Genomic DNA, 14,924 nt, shown 5'->3' on the forward strand with positions numbered 1-14,924 from the left:
TGTTGTAGATTTACTGCTTTTTTTACCTCTGTTGAGAGTCATTGTCCTGCTACATCAACCAGCTTCTTCTGATCATCAGTTTGCAGACAGTCACCCTAACACGTTTGCCGTACAGGTTCAGGGGTAGCAAAGCAGCCACGGATCATGATGCTCCCTCCACTGCACGTCACTAATTTCGTGTTGGTTAGTGGTTTCCTTTTTACACCATACCTAGTGCTGTGTGTCCTCTCCCTAAAAACATTGCAACACACCTCATGTTTGCTAAAGAGTACCTTGACACACCACAGTGCTGTTGGGAAAACGTTGTGAGGCTTGATGAAACTAAGGCTGAGTTGTTCCAGTTTGGAGTGGTCACCACACCTACATTTGGGTCATGTCCTCTGGGGCACAGAGAAATGAACCAGAATTATAAAACTGGATGAACCAGCATTATACCCCACCCCCCCCCCCCCCCCCCCTTTTTCCTTAGAATTTCTGTTGATACTTTTAGTGTGTTCTTCTTTCCTGTTTCTAAAGACTGCTGTTATTTCCTGTCTCGATCAAGAACCACATAAAAAGATAAATATGAGATGATTTCATGCTACAGCTAAATTAAAAAATACTTCTACTGCTGTTGTAAAGAACCAAGTAGCCATAATACTAAAGTCAAATCAAATGGAGCATAACATTACTAACCTGAGATACTCACATGTATATGATGATGATTTCCATTTGTAAATTTGCAATTTGTTTGTACCCTCCCCCATTACGTGATTGATTGGTCGGTTCCAGGTTGAATTGTATTGGCTGGTGATTTTTGATAGTTGTCACAGTTCATTCACAAAGTGTGAGCGTAAAATTCTGTGATAAAATGTTTAGAGCGTGCGGAGAAAGGTTTCAACGCACAGGAACCAGTTAACCTGAGAGCACAAGTCCAGTTTTGAACATGAGCAGAGCAAATCTGACTAAATCTACTTAAACTTCACCATTCTGCACCTACATCGAGCCAGTGTTCAGCCAGTGGACTGTCTCTGAGGGAGTGTGCACATTAGGCCTCTGACACTGTGTTTCAGCTCTGACTGTAAGCATGTGTCAGTGGGTGAAGGACAGTGGAGCAGAGGAAGAAGCACTGTGAACAGAACTCACTTTTGATGTCTATATTTGGCAGATTTTGTGGCACAATGATGCAAGTGTGACAAGCGATTTAAGTGGAAACAACCATATGGTTTAATGCTGTTAGTGAGTCATTCACAATACAAAAGGAGTCAAACTGCTGATCAATGGCTTTTCTGCAAAAAAGGAAGAAGCAGCTAAAATCAAATTCATCAGAATGGTACGAGGTGTAAAACCACTGACAGGCATCATGCTTTTCGTATGTCTGTGTAGACTGAATGAGGACAGTAAGAAGAAGGTGTGTCCTGAAATCTAATATGGGTGAATGTAAGTTAAGCTTTGACCACAACACTCTCAGCTGTATTCTTCCTGCATTCCTCAAAAAAAAAGCAAAGGCGTGTTCAGGCCGGTTGAGAGCGAGTTGTGTCAATGAGGAAGTGTGACTCTCTTGAAGGGGGACGGGTGAAGGTGTGGCCTCATGACAGCAGCAACACAGCGCTGCAGGTAGACGGCATTAAAGCCTGATCAGAGCACCCATCTGCTCTGTTACAGCAACTGTCTGCACTTGGACAATGACGCGAACTCTCCTATTGTGGGTTCTCATCCTAAATGCCTCAGTCAAGCCCTCAGGTAAGTCACTGGATACTGTTACCTCCACTCACCCCAGCGGCTAATTAATAACTAAAGCCTGGCTTCATCCTATGCTTTTTGTTCAGAGCACTTTAACCTGTGTCAGACTGCATACAATATCTACATTATCGTATAATGTCTCATAGATAAAATGCATATAGACTATAAACTTAAAGCCAGTATAATCATGTATCCATCGTTTGTCTTGAAACTGTGGTTGATCTAACTTTACCTGAACTTACCTTCAACAATAATACCTGTGTGGGATCAAATGTTAACCAGACCTAATGCATTTACTCGATTATTAGAAAGCAAAGGCTCAGCCACAATGATAGTGTGTCTGGTCTAACATCTATCTTGCTGTGCAGTAACACCCAACCGTTGCTGTTACACTGTTATCATACTCACTACATCCAGAGGGATTTACTTTAAATGAGTTTCTGCTGTTGTGACACACTTGCCAGAGGTGGACTTTGGATCATAACAAAGTCACCACCCGCTCAGGTGCTGTTGAGTACCTGCCTACAAGTTAGCACCGAAATTCCCTTAGTGCCTTAGTCATTTCCTTACAAACAACCCTCGTCATATTCGATCCAAACGTTTCTTTACTTTGGTGACAACAACTCATGAAAGATGAAGTGAGCAGGGAAATTTGGGAAAAACACACACTGTCAGAACTGAGTTTGTGATCCATGAGAAAATAAATTTCTGATAGAAATTTGTCAGAATAAGGAACAGAAAACAAAAACAATGAAGTGGTACTTGTTGTTTTTGTTGTTGTTGCAATATAACCAATCGTGGACTGTTGGATTCACTACAAAGAATGAAAAGACTCGTCCTTCACTGGTTTCATCTGACTCGTACTGTGAATGAACACTGTGCTCACAAACTGTCATCAACACAGCTCACAAGGCTTTGATTTCTAAAAAAAATTAAATAAAATCAATTAAAATAAAGCTGAGTTTCAAGAGTTTGATATAAAACATTGCGGATGTGCTCAAAGTGTAGACTGTCAGCTTCAGTTTAGAGATGTGATGGAAAATACTGCATGAACTGTGTAGGAAGTATACACATTCTTACTCGTATATGGAAAATAATCATAAATTAAATTAAAAGTTAGATTTATTTTATTTAATTTATTACACGTTTTGTAATCATTGAACGTCTGGTACCCACAGATGTCACTGTAGCTACTGAACGTATTTCAGATAAACGAAGATATTTTGTTTACATTTTTACTTATTAAGTAACTAAAGTAACTAAATCTATTTATCTTAACTACAATTCTGAGGTACTTTTAATGTTTTTATTCATTATGGTTGTGTGTTTTCCTTATGGTAGACTAGAACATGAACAGTTCCTACAGATATTACTTTCAGGCCAATCCAACAATGTCCCGGCTGTGTAGGGCAATATTCCAACTTTTTATCAGTGCAGACCTGTCTTATGGTGGCAGGACAGTAAGCAAGAACCAACCAACCCATTAGTGTGCTTAACCTGACGGGAAAATATGCATCTTTTGAGTTTCTGCTGATGAAGATTTACAAAGGAACTCTTCTTTTTTGCAGCTGTTGTCCCCTGTGGAGCTCTGTTGATACTGTACACACTTCATATTAATATGTCATGCGCTGTTAAACAGGCATAATAGAAAATCCTGCACAGCTCGGTTGCCCAAGTTTCTGAACTTTCTACAACATCTTCTAAAACTTGCATCTTTGTACATAATCCCTTGAAATGGAGCAGGTGTCATAGTGTTTGTCTTTATACGATATACCAGCATTTGCTGTTTTTAAGCTCCACTTATACCATAAATAGTTATGGTGATGTTTTCCTGGTAATGACCTCAAACAACAGCATAGGTTTGCCCGTGATGTTTTTAGCACTTCAAAACCTCATCTGTAGGTGGTCTGAACTGTTTGTTTCACAAGAGATCACTGTTTGTTTCCTGTTCCCATTGGTTTATTTCTATCTTGACTCTCCTTCTCTAATCTTAATGGTTCTGCTATTAACCGTGGCCACACAGATAATTCCCCACATTTCACTAAGCACTGCTTTTTATTCAAACTAATATGGGTGGAAGTGTCAAATAATGAGTTTCTCTATGGGGCCTGTTTATCCTTTTAAATGCCCTCTCCACGTATTCTTTTTCATCACAAAGTCATATAATATGTGTTGCATCTTCACAGAAAGCCATGGAAATGTGTTTGAAGAGGTGAAGGACTACGAAGTGGTTCGACCCGTCAGGCTTCACACAGTCAGAAAAAGGCATGCAGAGGTACGTTGTAATCGAGCCATGGTTATGACGTTAGTTATGGAAACTGATAAAATAATTTTTAAAAATAAATTTTACACCTCTATTTTTTGCAGCACCTCAGACCAGACACTCTTAGGTATGCCATAACGGTGGGAGGAAAAGACATTGAAATGCAACTGGAAAAAAATTTGTAAGTTTCAACTTCCTCAAAAGCATCTGCACATCCGGAGAGAGATTTACTGTAAGACTGATTTTTGCTCTTTGTTGAAGGACTAGGTCTGTTTAAACATGATAAGAAAATAGCCGTGTTTAAAGCTATTTTTTTTTACTTCCATGTATTCTTTTATTTCTGTGTCATTGGACAAATTATACAATTACATTCTTTATGAAGAACCTTTGATAAGCTGACTTCTGGCCTCACTTCTCTTATGCAAATGTGTTCAATTCAGTTGTTTCCAGCAGAAACATTTTCATGTCAGCTCTCAAAAATAAGTGAGGCGAATCATAAGTAACAGGAAATGTAATAGACGACAAACAGTGAGGTGACAAATAGTTGTATGACATGAGTTTTCATTACCAGTGAATTACTCACCAAAGACTACACTGAGACCTACTACCGAGACGATGGGGAGCGAGTCACCACAAGGCCAAATGACATTGTGAGTGTTTCAGTACATTTGTAGATTCAGCTTTTTAAATAGGCTATAATGCAAATTATACAAACATTAATTTGATTTTGATTGATCATGTTATTTTTGTAAAAATGTAGAAAATGCATCATCATGCTCATGTCGTTACCAGGATCATTGTTACTATCATGGGAGGATCGTGAACGACAGCAAATCATCTGTTAGCATCAGCACTTGTGATGGACTCAGGTGAGTTTTTAAACCAGCTTTAAACTGTCAATAAATACTCAAAGAATCCTTAGTCACATTTCAAACACAATTAATGGATTAATGGAACCTCAAGTAGCTAGGCCAAAGAACCAGTTTTTCTAGTTTGTATAAAGGACTAAGGTAAGCGTGTGGAGGCAAGAGTTTTAACCTGGATGAACTGTTGTTAAATAACCTGAGTTGTAAACACTGAATTAATGTCTATGGCTTAGATGAAAGATTCCAAAATGCCTCGCAGACTTGTCGAAACCTCCAAATGTAATCCTCTTTACTCCACTGATAAAATGCTAAATATTAATTTTAAGCCCTTTAGGCCAAAAGTTCAATTATTCGCAATATCGAGTTGGCATCTGTCTTTTGGGTCCACTCACACTCAACAAAATGAATTACAGTATTTCTGCTGAAATCAATGTCAAGAAACAAAAGATTGACTTACGTCAACTTGGTTTAGGGGCTACTTCCGAACATCCGCCCAGAGGTACCTGATCGAGCCCCTGTCTGGTGAGGACGAGCTGGATCATGCAGTAATGACAGTCAACGACCAGTCCTCCACACCTGCAGTTTGTGGTGTCACCAACACCAGCTGGAGCGACGACTTCGAACCCCCCACAAGCCGCAGCCGCTCCAGATCAGGGGTAACACTGTTACTGTCATAACACCTTGGACTATTTGAGGGTAGATGAAGTAAGTAAAGGAAATTTGTTATCACATGAACTAAAAGTGTTTTTTTCTGCTTCATTATTTTGTCCTACAGGGTATAAGTATTGTCCAGCAACAGAAATATATTGAGCTCTACCTTGTTGCAGATAACCGTGAGGTACAGTACGATACTGTCTCTATTTGATCTGATTCTAGTGGATTAATAACTCGGTTAACGCCAAAGTGTGTGGGGATCAAATCATGGGTCATCTCTCATGCATCAAATGCTGGATGTGAAACAGGATGGGACCTTGCTCTGACATGATCATGTGATATTTCAGTATTTGAAGATGAAGCAAGATCAGACAGCGCTGAGAAAGAGGGTCTTTGAAATTGTCAACTTTGTTAACATGGTGAGTCTGGACTTCCTGAACTAATGCTGTCATTCATAGATGACACATAGCTGTCGTCAGCTGCTCAGTAACACTGAGTGCATCTGACTGTGACGTAATGAAAACGGACCTAGTCCTAACTCGTCATCGGTGAATTGGTCCCGTGCTCTGTTCAAAGCGTCACCTCTCTTTCTCTGATCTCCTTCAGGCATACAAGCCCCTGAGGACCTTCATCGCTCTGGTGGGGCTGGAGATCTGGTCCAGCCGTGACTTGATCAATGTGACCCCTCCTGCTGGGGCAAACCTGGACGCTTTCATGAACTGGAGGAACAATGACCTGCTGAAAAGGAAGCCAAATGACAATGCCCATCTGATCAGGTCTGTATAGACACTAGTGTAATGAAACAAATTGTGCTCATGCAAGAAACTGTATTTTTAGACTTTTATTGCTCACTCCCACGGACGGTTGAAGTCAAGCTGCCAGCAAAGCCAGTACAATCCAGTGATCTCAGCACCAGACGTTATTAAATAAAAGGAAGTTTCAAGCTGTGGTTTTCTTCTCAGCATTACTCAAGCTATCAAGATTTGTTTCCCAAGTTTAACCACTTTGACGCATCAGTTCTTTATGTGCTGGAACTTTTTGATTTCTGCATCTTGTGGAACTTGCGTGTATTTGTATTTACTTAGTGCTTGAGGAGTATCTGTGGTTAGTTTTACATTTGAATCCTCACAAACAAACCAAAGTAAAACATGTAAGTGTGAGTTTAGTTGTTTACCCTGAGCAGTTCAAAACTAAAAAAGACCACACCAGTGAAACTGATAAACTTGTTTAGTCTCCATCACATTTGATGGATGGATGGAGGAAAGTACGTCATATTGTTGCTAGATTTAATATGATTTGTTTCTCGCGTTCTCTTTCAGTGGCATAGACTTTGAAGGAGCAACTGTGGGACTAGCCTTTATTGGGACTCTTTGCTCGGGTCACTCTGTTGGCGTAATACAGGTAAGGTGTTCCAGGTAGACAGGAAGACTTTCAGCACACGGCTCGATGGGTGGTCGATGCATCACTTTAGAACAGTGCTAAAATATCTCAACAAACATTGGCTGGATAGTTGTGGACGTTTGTGCAGAGATTCACAGAGTCACTTCATCCCTGTAGAGCCACCATAGGGTTGATATGTTTGGTTTTTAATAGAATACAGATATTCATGGTTCTTAGACTATGAATTATAGTTACGCTGATGGTGACTCTTCCTGTAGGTTTAGTTGTTATTATTTAGTTAGTTAGTTATCAGACAATTTTCTAGATTGAAACAAAATGTATTTCAGACATGTGGCATTCCCAGACGATGTATCCTGCTGACTTAAGTGGTTCTTTTTGCTTCACCATGTAGTTCCTATTTGTGGTTTATGTGGAATGAAATGACACTGAAACTATTGGATGCACTGGCACGACATTAGGTAGAGACATTCATGTTCCCTTTAGGATGAACTATAAAGACGCTGGTGGTCTATTAACTTGTCATCCAGCACCATGATCAGATATTGATTTGATTTACTTATTACCTATCAATGCCCCTACTAGCATCAGTAAGTGATATTCTACCCCTTTGTATTATTTCTTTGTTTGAAGAGGAAGTGTCCCTTTTTTCTCATTCTGGTTTGAAAATCTTCCAGTAGTAAAGAGCATGTCTAGACTCATGAAATGTCAAAGATTACTGGTTGGAAAATGAGGAAATAGAGCTGCCTGTATTTTATTATCATGTTCTAGCATAATGGAATGACGATGATAACAGGGACCACGTTAAAGAGAATCCATTCATACACTGGAAGAAAAAGTAAAAAAAAAAACGAAATCACTGTTGTTGTTTTACTGAAGTGTAAAAGGAAGATTAAAGCACAGACAGCATGTTCCTCATTCATGTGTTATCATTAAATCAGTAGTTAAAACATCTAAGACTACAAACATGACCTTTTATAGTCACAATCACATCAATCACAGTTAAACCTGAAGAAATTCAAGTATGGATAGTCTTAAATTAGAATAATAGCAAATAAACTTAGATGGACTAGAATAAACTAGAACCTAAACTAGATAATTTTCCATAGAAACTCTTCAGTCTATACTGAGAAAGGAAGGTAGTTCTCTATGGGATGTTGCCAAGAAATTTAAGATTTCCTTACACGTGCTGGTACACGCTGCTGGAATCAAATCAATAAGAAAAAAATAAGAAAAGTGTGCAGTTGTTTCTAAAATGTTTCTGATTTGTCACATGTCAGGATCACAATGACCAGGCCATCGCAGTCGGAGCGACGCTGGCTCACGAGATGGGCCATAACCTGGGCATGGACCACGACGACTCCAGCACCTGTATCTGTTCTGCTGATAGCTGCATCATGGCTGCAGCCCTCAGGTAGGAAAGTAGTTTAAATGTAGAAAAGTAGCTTTTAAAAGCTTGTAATGAGGATTTAGCTGCACCATAGACAATTATTGATTTAGAGCCACTTAAACATCAACTATAAACATGCTCAATAATCACGGAGGGAGAAACACACCTTAAAAGAGAGAATGCTATTTTCAGTAAGGGAAGCGGCCCTTCACTTTTAAATAGGACAATCCCTTGTTCCCAAGCTGTCACTCGACTGTTGTGTGACATTTAATCTGTGCTAAAGCCAAACACGAACAATAAGCCTTTTTGAAGAGGAACTTCACAATGTTTCCACATCAGAGTGAGCTTCCAGATGTAGGACGTACGATCATTTTCATGAAGTAATGTCACTGGATTCATCCACATTTGGGACTGAAAACTACAAGTTAGAAGCTAATAAGTCTGTTTTTAGCACAGTCTGTGCCGTGCTGCATGACAGGCCTGTAGAACAAGCTGGATCCAATCTCAAAGAAAAACTAATTGTAGTTCAAAGAATGTGACCGTGGCGCTGACATGGAAACCATGTTGCTTTTCCACAGCTGGAACATTCCTCGGACCTTCAGCAGCTGCAGCACCAGTAACTATGAAAAATACCTGACAAGCCGCAGCCCCAGCTGCATTCTGGACAAACCGGACTTCAGGAGCATTGTGGCTCCTGCGGTTTGCGGGAACGGCTTTGTGGAGGCTGGAGAACAGTGTGACTGTGGCACTGTGGAGGTAAATAAAGTGACAGAGATGATGTATTGCTGCTCCGAAATACTTCAGAGGAAGTTCTTTCTCACGGCTCTTCCACAAACTCAAAATGCCCAGGTTCACACAAGTTTCATTGTGATCAACGTTTTCTTGTTTGTCAAGCAAAATATTTGCTTTCAGCTGACAAAAACAACAAAAAACCTTGACTTTAATACAGGTTAGTGAAGCAAAGGTTTCATTGTTGGAGTGACTGTCATTGAACTCGCTGAGCTGGCACAGGCAGTAGATGAGTCACGTCACGCAACACTGGACAAACTGTGTCAGGTCTTGTTTGTGTAATCTGCGGTTATGTGTATTATAAATATAATATATAAATATATTGAAGATGAGTTTAGTTATTTTTAAACGATCGATATTACAAAAGAATAACAGATGATATTTAATACAAATTCAGACAGACAGACAGACGGACAGATTTGATTTTAGCTCCTAACCAGGAACAGTGTATATCCATTTCTATAATGACTCATGGCGTAAACTCAGCTTGAGTTATTTGCCTTCATTTTTTGTAAATTATATGTTTTTTATATCTTAATAACTGTTTAGTAATGTGAGTGAGCAGATTTATTCTTATATTTAACTCCCACAAGTATTAATTGTGTTTGAAATTTAAAAATGGATTTAGGTTTTACAGAAAGGTTTGGTTCGATTAGGCTTACACTGAAATCTGTTTGTTTTTCCTAACTCATGCATGAGGTTTAAAGTTAGAGTCTGTTTAATTAAAATCAAACACCTGAGAGTGGAGCAGGTAGGGATTTGTCTGTGTTGACTGTGAAACAGTTTGCATGTGCTCAGACAGCAAGTCTGCCTCAAGGCCATTGTTTTCTGTGGCGAAGGCTCAAGACCTTGTCTTCTTTGTCTGCTCTTGACTCTTTTAGTCACTACAGTAGGTTTTCAGCTATGAAGCTGTCTGACATGCACCGACACAGATTTCTAGGACATGTGAAGCGTGTCTTCTTGTATAAGTGAACTGATAGCTTCAATTTTGGAAACAACGCCCGTCAGTCAGACACCTGCCAGTCCAGGTGGGGCAGCGTGTCCAGCTTTTCTGAACATGCTTCAGTTGTAGTTAGATGACCAGCACGTTACTGCAACATGTAACTGGAGCACAGATCTGGAAAGCAGAGCAGTGAAGCTAAAGAACAGAACATTCCAACGAGAATCGTGATGCTGAGCTGTGTATTTGTTCAGACCTGTTTTCGCCTGTGCTGGTATTCAGCCAACCCATAAACCAAAAACAAACTCACCACAACTTTCAGCTCCTCCATCCCGTACCCCACAAAAGAATTTTTAAAAAAAAAGTCATGTGGACCTTGTGGGTGGGGTTGTTCTGAACGCAGTGGGGGATATCAGCACATGAACATCTAAATTCTACTGTAACTATTTCTATTCTATTTCCATTACATATATGGATTTGAAACTAACCTAGGTTATTAATAAGTCAAAAACAATCTAAAAGGACATTTAATGAACTGTGTCTTCTTCATTGTCTTTGTAGGAATGCAAGAACCCATGCTGCAACGCCACCACCTGCACCTACAAAGACGGCTCGCAGTGTGCTGACGGCGAGTGCTGTAACAACTGTAAGGTGAGTAAACATGAAATACTAAATGATACTGGACTTGATGCAAAGGACATCCTTTTTTTATACAGTGGAATTTCTGCATGAAAACCTCCTTTAATGGACATGTGTGAGCCAACACAGCCCTCTAGTGGCCATTTTGGGATAGTACAAATGACAAATACTTTTCCCATCACAACTAAGGCAGAGCGAGGCAGGGTTAATACAGTGAGGCAGGCTCACAATGCAGGCGTATTAGTACATGCATAAAGTTTTAATATAAATGTACCTTAAGTAAAGTAACTGATGAGATGATCTTGAATCTGACTGACCGTCCTGCCACCTCCACACAGATCTCTCCTCGCTCCCAGATGTGCCGCGAGAAGCAGGATGAGTGTGACCTGGCAGAGTACTGTGACGGGAAGAGCGCCACCTGTCCCGAGGACGTCTTCGCTGTGAACGGTCTCCCGTGCGAAGGAGGTCTGGGGTACTGCTACAACGGCAAGTGTCCACAGAGGCCAAACCAGTGCATCAGGATGTATGGACCAAGTGAGTATCTTGTTCTTACATTGATGTTGGACACTTTGCTGTCCTATTATGTTAAACACACATCAACACATGCCTCCATGTCACCAGGTGCTAGAGAGGCCCCAGCATCCTGCTATAGCCACAACACAAGAGGAGTCTACTATGCCTTCTGCACACGACCTTCGAAAGACCAGTTCATCCCCTGCCAGCAACAGTGAGCATCAGCAAAGCACACAGTCAAACACTGTGCACGTGATCCTCACTAGAGTTCAACACATCAACTCTTTACTTCACAGGGATATTTTCTGTGGGAAGCTGTTCTGCAGCGATGGCAACGACAGCCCGAACTATGGCCGTATGGTTAGGGTAAACACATGCAAGGCAACTTTCTTTGAGGACTACACCCAAGACTACGGCCAGGTGGACAGTGGGACTAAATGTGGGGATGGAAAGGTAACAGGAAGTGTCACCTTACCGTCCACTGTTACTCATTCTATAGAAATGCTTCACGGTCATGATTGGATCACAACCAGATGAGAAGATGTTTAAAACTTCAAATTAAAAATGATTTGACACCCACAGTGTTTAACAAAGTACTGTACTTTTCCAAGGTGTGCAGCCAGAATCAGTGCGTGGAGCTCGAGACGGCTTACAGAAACACAAACTGCTCTGCAAAATGCCCAGGCAATGCTGTGAGTACATGCTAACACTGCTCTGACTTGTATAGAACTCAGTCATTGTGCAACCTTGTGTTGCAGTGTCTGCACTCTCCAACTCGAAAGATACTTTGGTTTTTTATGTCCAGTCTTGTGTTCTCGGATCACTGGGTTACTGAAACTGTTGGTGAAAATGTGTAAAAATGACTTATGAATTATTATAACATTGTAAAAAAACCTTCTGCCAGTGGTGTGACCGTCTCTGTGCTCTCCAGGTGTGCAATCACAGAAGCGAGTGTCAGTGTAAGCCTGGATGGATGCCGCCTAACTGTATTAGCCAGGATAGAGAATTCACACCTCCTGTAACTGGTACATACTTAACACATAAATATGACTATATAAAACAGTATGCGTGCTTCATGGAGAATTTGACTAAAAGATGAATTGAACCACTAACTACTGCATCCCAACAAAACATCTGTTTTCCCGTCTCTGCAGGTGTAGTGGTTGCTATCGCCGTGACAGTTACACTAGCAGTTCTGGGTATCATCGCTCTAGTGATCGGCTGCATCTGGAGGAAACGGCAGCAGACCAAGTTGAGAAGGTGAGTTTTACAGGTCTTGGTTTGACTGTGTCACTGTAAACCAGGCACGTGCCTTTTTTTTCTGACAGCTTACTTCTCAGTATATGAACATTTGATAGATTTTGCATAAATTCAAATAGATCCCTACACTTTTATTTTCATTTGAGCCCCCGTCCTGCTAAATGTTTCTGCACGTCCCTGCTGTAAACCTTCCTTTGCAGTGTTTGAAAGCCAGCTGATTAACTCTTTCCCCATCACAGTGCCCCCACCCAGAGGGTGCAGGTAGCCGTGGATAACTACAACCACTGTTTTAACAGAGATCCGCCAAAGCCAGCGCCGCAGGTAATGTGCTGAAACATGCTCTACTGACTCATATCTACTTATATAAATAGGTATTGAGAGCATTTCCTAACAATACCTGGCATTTTAGGCTGAAAGGCCAAAGCCCAAAGGACCTCCACCTCCACCACCTCCAGCAGGGAACAGACCTAAACCCCCAACCAACACCTACGTAAACGCACGTCAGGTAACTCTGATTTTAAACTGTTTTTAAAGTGCACGTGACCTGCGTGCAGAACATGCGTGCTGCAGTTTCAGTGCACCCAACTAGCTGAAAAGGTTAAAGCAGTCATTTGACATTCGGAGACATTTCACTGTCCTGACAAGGTCCAGATATCGACATAATGCTCACATCTGTATGTTCGTTGAATATGAACCTACAGGTAGTTCTATTTTAGCTTAACATCCAAACTGACAAAAAGGGAACCACTACATTTTCTGTGTGTTGACTAAACCTACTATGAAGGTGTAGCATGAGTCAGGACGTAGTAGAAGTTCTGATGTGTAACTGCTTCTAAGCTGACTCATCTAATTATGTGCAAGAAAGAAAAGGACCAGCAGAGGTTAAGTGACGTCTTTCTGGTTTGTCCTCTAGGCTCTGAGGCCAGTACCTCCACCTAAGGTCTGACATCTGATAAGGTGCCACCTAGAAGGAGACTAACAAGAGACCAGAGGGAAGAGACGTTTTTATCACAAGAGACCTGGCCAAAGGTTTCCTCTGCACCTTTTTCATTTCAGTGCTGTCTGAAGCACCCGAGTGCGTGTTTGCACCAAGGTTGATTTTGATTTGACTGACAAAAAAAATATCCCAATTGGAGAGCAGCATGCGCCAAATCGCTGTACAAATTGTTATTTAGTTTAATTTATACATAGTTTCTATTTTTTTTTTTGCATTCTCAGACACTGCACCACAACAATGATCTTTAAATGGGTGCCGATTCTACCGATTCTAAAAATATGTGTCATGTCTGTGTATTCAGATTTGACTAAGTTATGACTCCTGACACACTGTGGTGTTAACACCTCCTGTGTTCACCTGTCCCCGTCACCTCACCTCACACCGTATCTACTGAATGCTTCATTTCTCTCTCTCTACATTCACATTTTTCTCTGCTTGATCTCTTTGTAGCTACTTGCATGTCACGCAGTCGGTCTGTTATTCCAGGAATTTTCAAGGCACTTTTTTTTTATTACAGCGTTGGGGTTATTGTTATTATTATTATTATTTTTATTTTTTAGTATATTGAGGTTATACTGAATGAATATATATTGCACAAGAGCAGATGTAATTTTTAAGTTGTATTGAGTGCTAGAACATCACAATTTGTAGTTAAATGTCAAGTCTTCAAAATGAGAAAAATTTGAAAATATAGTTTGGTATGATGTTTATGTAGGACTGTCACTTTGTGTTTACATAAATTAGAAAAGTGATGACTTGAATGTTCTATTGTGAGAACACTACCTGATGTTTAATCAAAACTTTAAACAGAGTACGCTGTTCCACTTGGTTAATGTAAATACGTGTTTGCATTGTGTATACACCAGATTGTGCTGCTTCTCTCAAGTTTACTATGTGAACATGTACATAACCTATACAAAAATCATTATATGAGCTCAAAAGTTTTATATTTATTTCTATACAAAATGACCATGATGCTTTTGGGTGTTGCAAGGCCAAAAACATCAGGTTAAATATATGAATATACAACAAACAGCAACATTTCAAATGGCTGGAAATGTCACAATTTATCAAATACCTGTGCAACCAAACACTATGTGGAGGTCTTGTGCTCTGTTAATGTGAGCGACTCTTCCTTGTTTAACTGGCTGTCCTTGAGCAAGGCATTAACTCCAGATGCTCCCAGTGAAAGAGGTGTTGTAGTAAAAGGCAGCTCTAAGGGAGAGTGCCTCGGATGTGTTGTTGGAAACAGGTACGCTTATTGTACATTAATGGAGAAATAAATAAAGTAACACAAATGACACTGTGCTGAAATGTTATTTCTATATGTGGGAACATTTTCATGAAATCTTCTTATCTTAGTATCTCAGTAATTTTGGCCGCTAGGTGAAGAATGAGCTGTGAACACAAGACATAATTATCAAAATCATCAAAATTCTTTAACTTGGAGAATTGAGAATCTCCTGATGCACTTTTGAATAAAACAAGAACCA

At 40.3% G+C, this 14,924-nt stretch overlaps 1 protein-coding gene across 1 annotated transcript; it reads left to right on the top strand.

The window, feature by feature from the left end:
* The first annotated feature begins 1,586 nt into the window (after window positions 1-1,586).
* On the top strand, window positions 1,587-14,734 carry adam28 (ADAM metallopeptidase domain 28). Its single transcript, XM_026344354.1, has 22 exons — window positions 1,587-1,722; window positions 3,909-3,997; window positions 4,090-4,166; window positions 4,557-4,635; window positions 4,778-4,854; window positions 5,324-5,507; window positions 5,627-5,689; window positions 5,853-5,924; window positions 6,112-6,281; window positions 6,825-6,906; window positions 8,184-8,317; window positions 8,872-9,049; window positions 10,584-10,673; window positions 11,000-11,195; window positions 11,283-11,388; window positions 11,471-11,627; window positions 11,786-11,866; window positions 12,106-12,199; window positions 12,329-12,434; window positions 12,674-12,755; window positions 12,844-12,939; window positions 13,348-14,734. Exons 1-22 carry the CDS (start codon window positions 1,665-1,667, stop codon window positions 13,378-13,380), a joined length of 2,304 nt encoding a protein of 767 aa, XP_026200139.1. The 5' UTR covers window positions 1,587-1,664; the 3' UTR covers window positions 13,381-14,734.
* Window positions 14,735-14,924: the final 190 nt, after the last annotated feature.

This window comes from Anabas testudineus, chromosome 9 (genome assembly GCF_900324465.2).
Source record: "Anabas testudineus chromosome 9, fAnaTes1.2, whole genome shotgun sequence".
Lineage (NCBI taxonomy): Eukaryota > Metazoa > Chordata > Actinopteri > Anabantiformes > Anabantidae > Anabas > Anabas testudineus.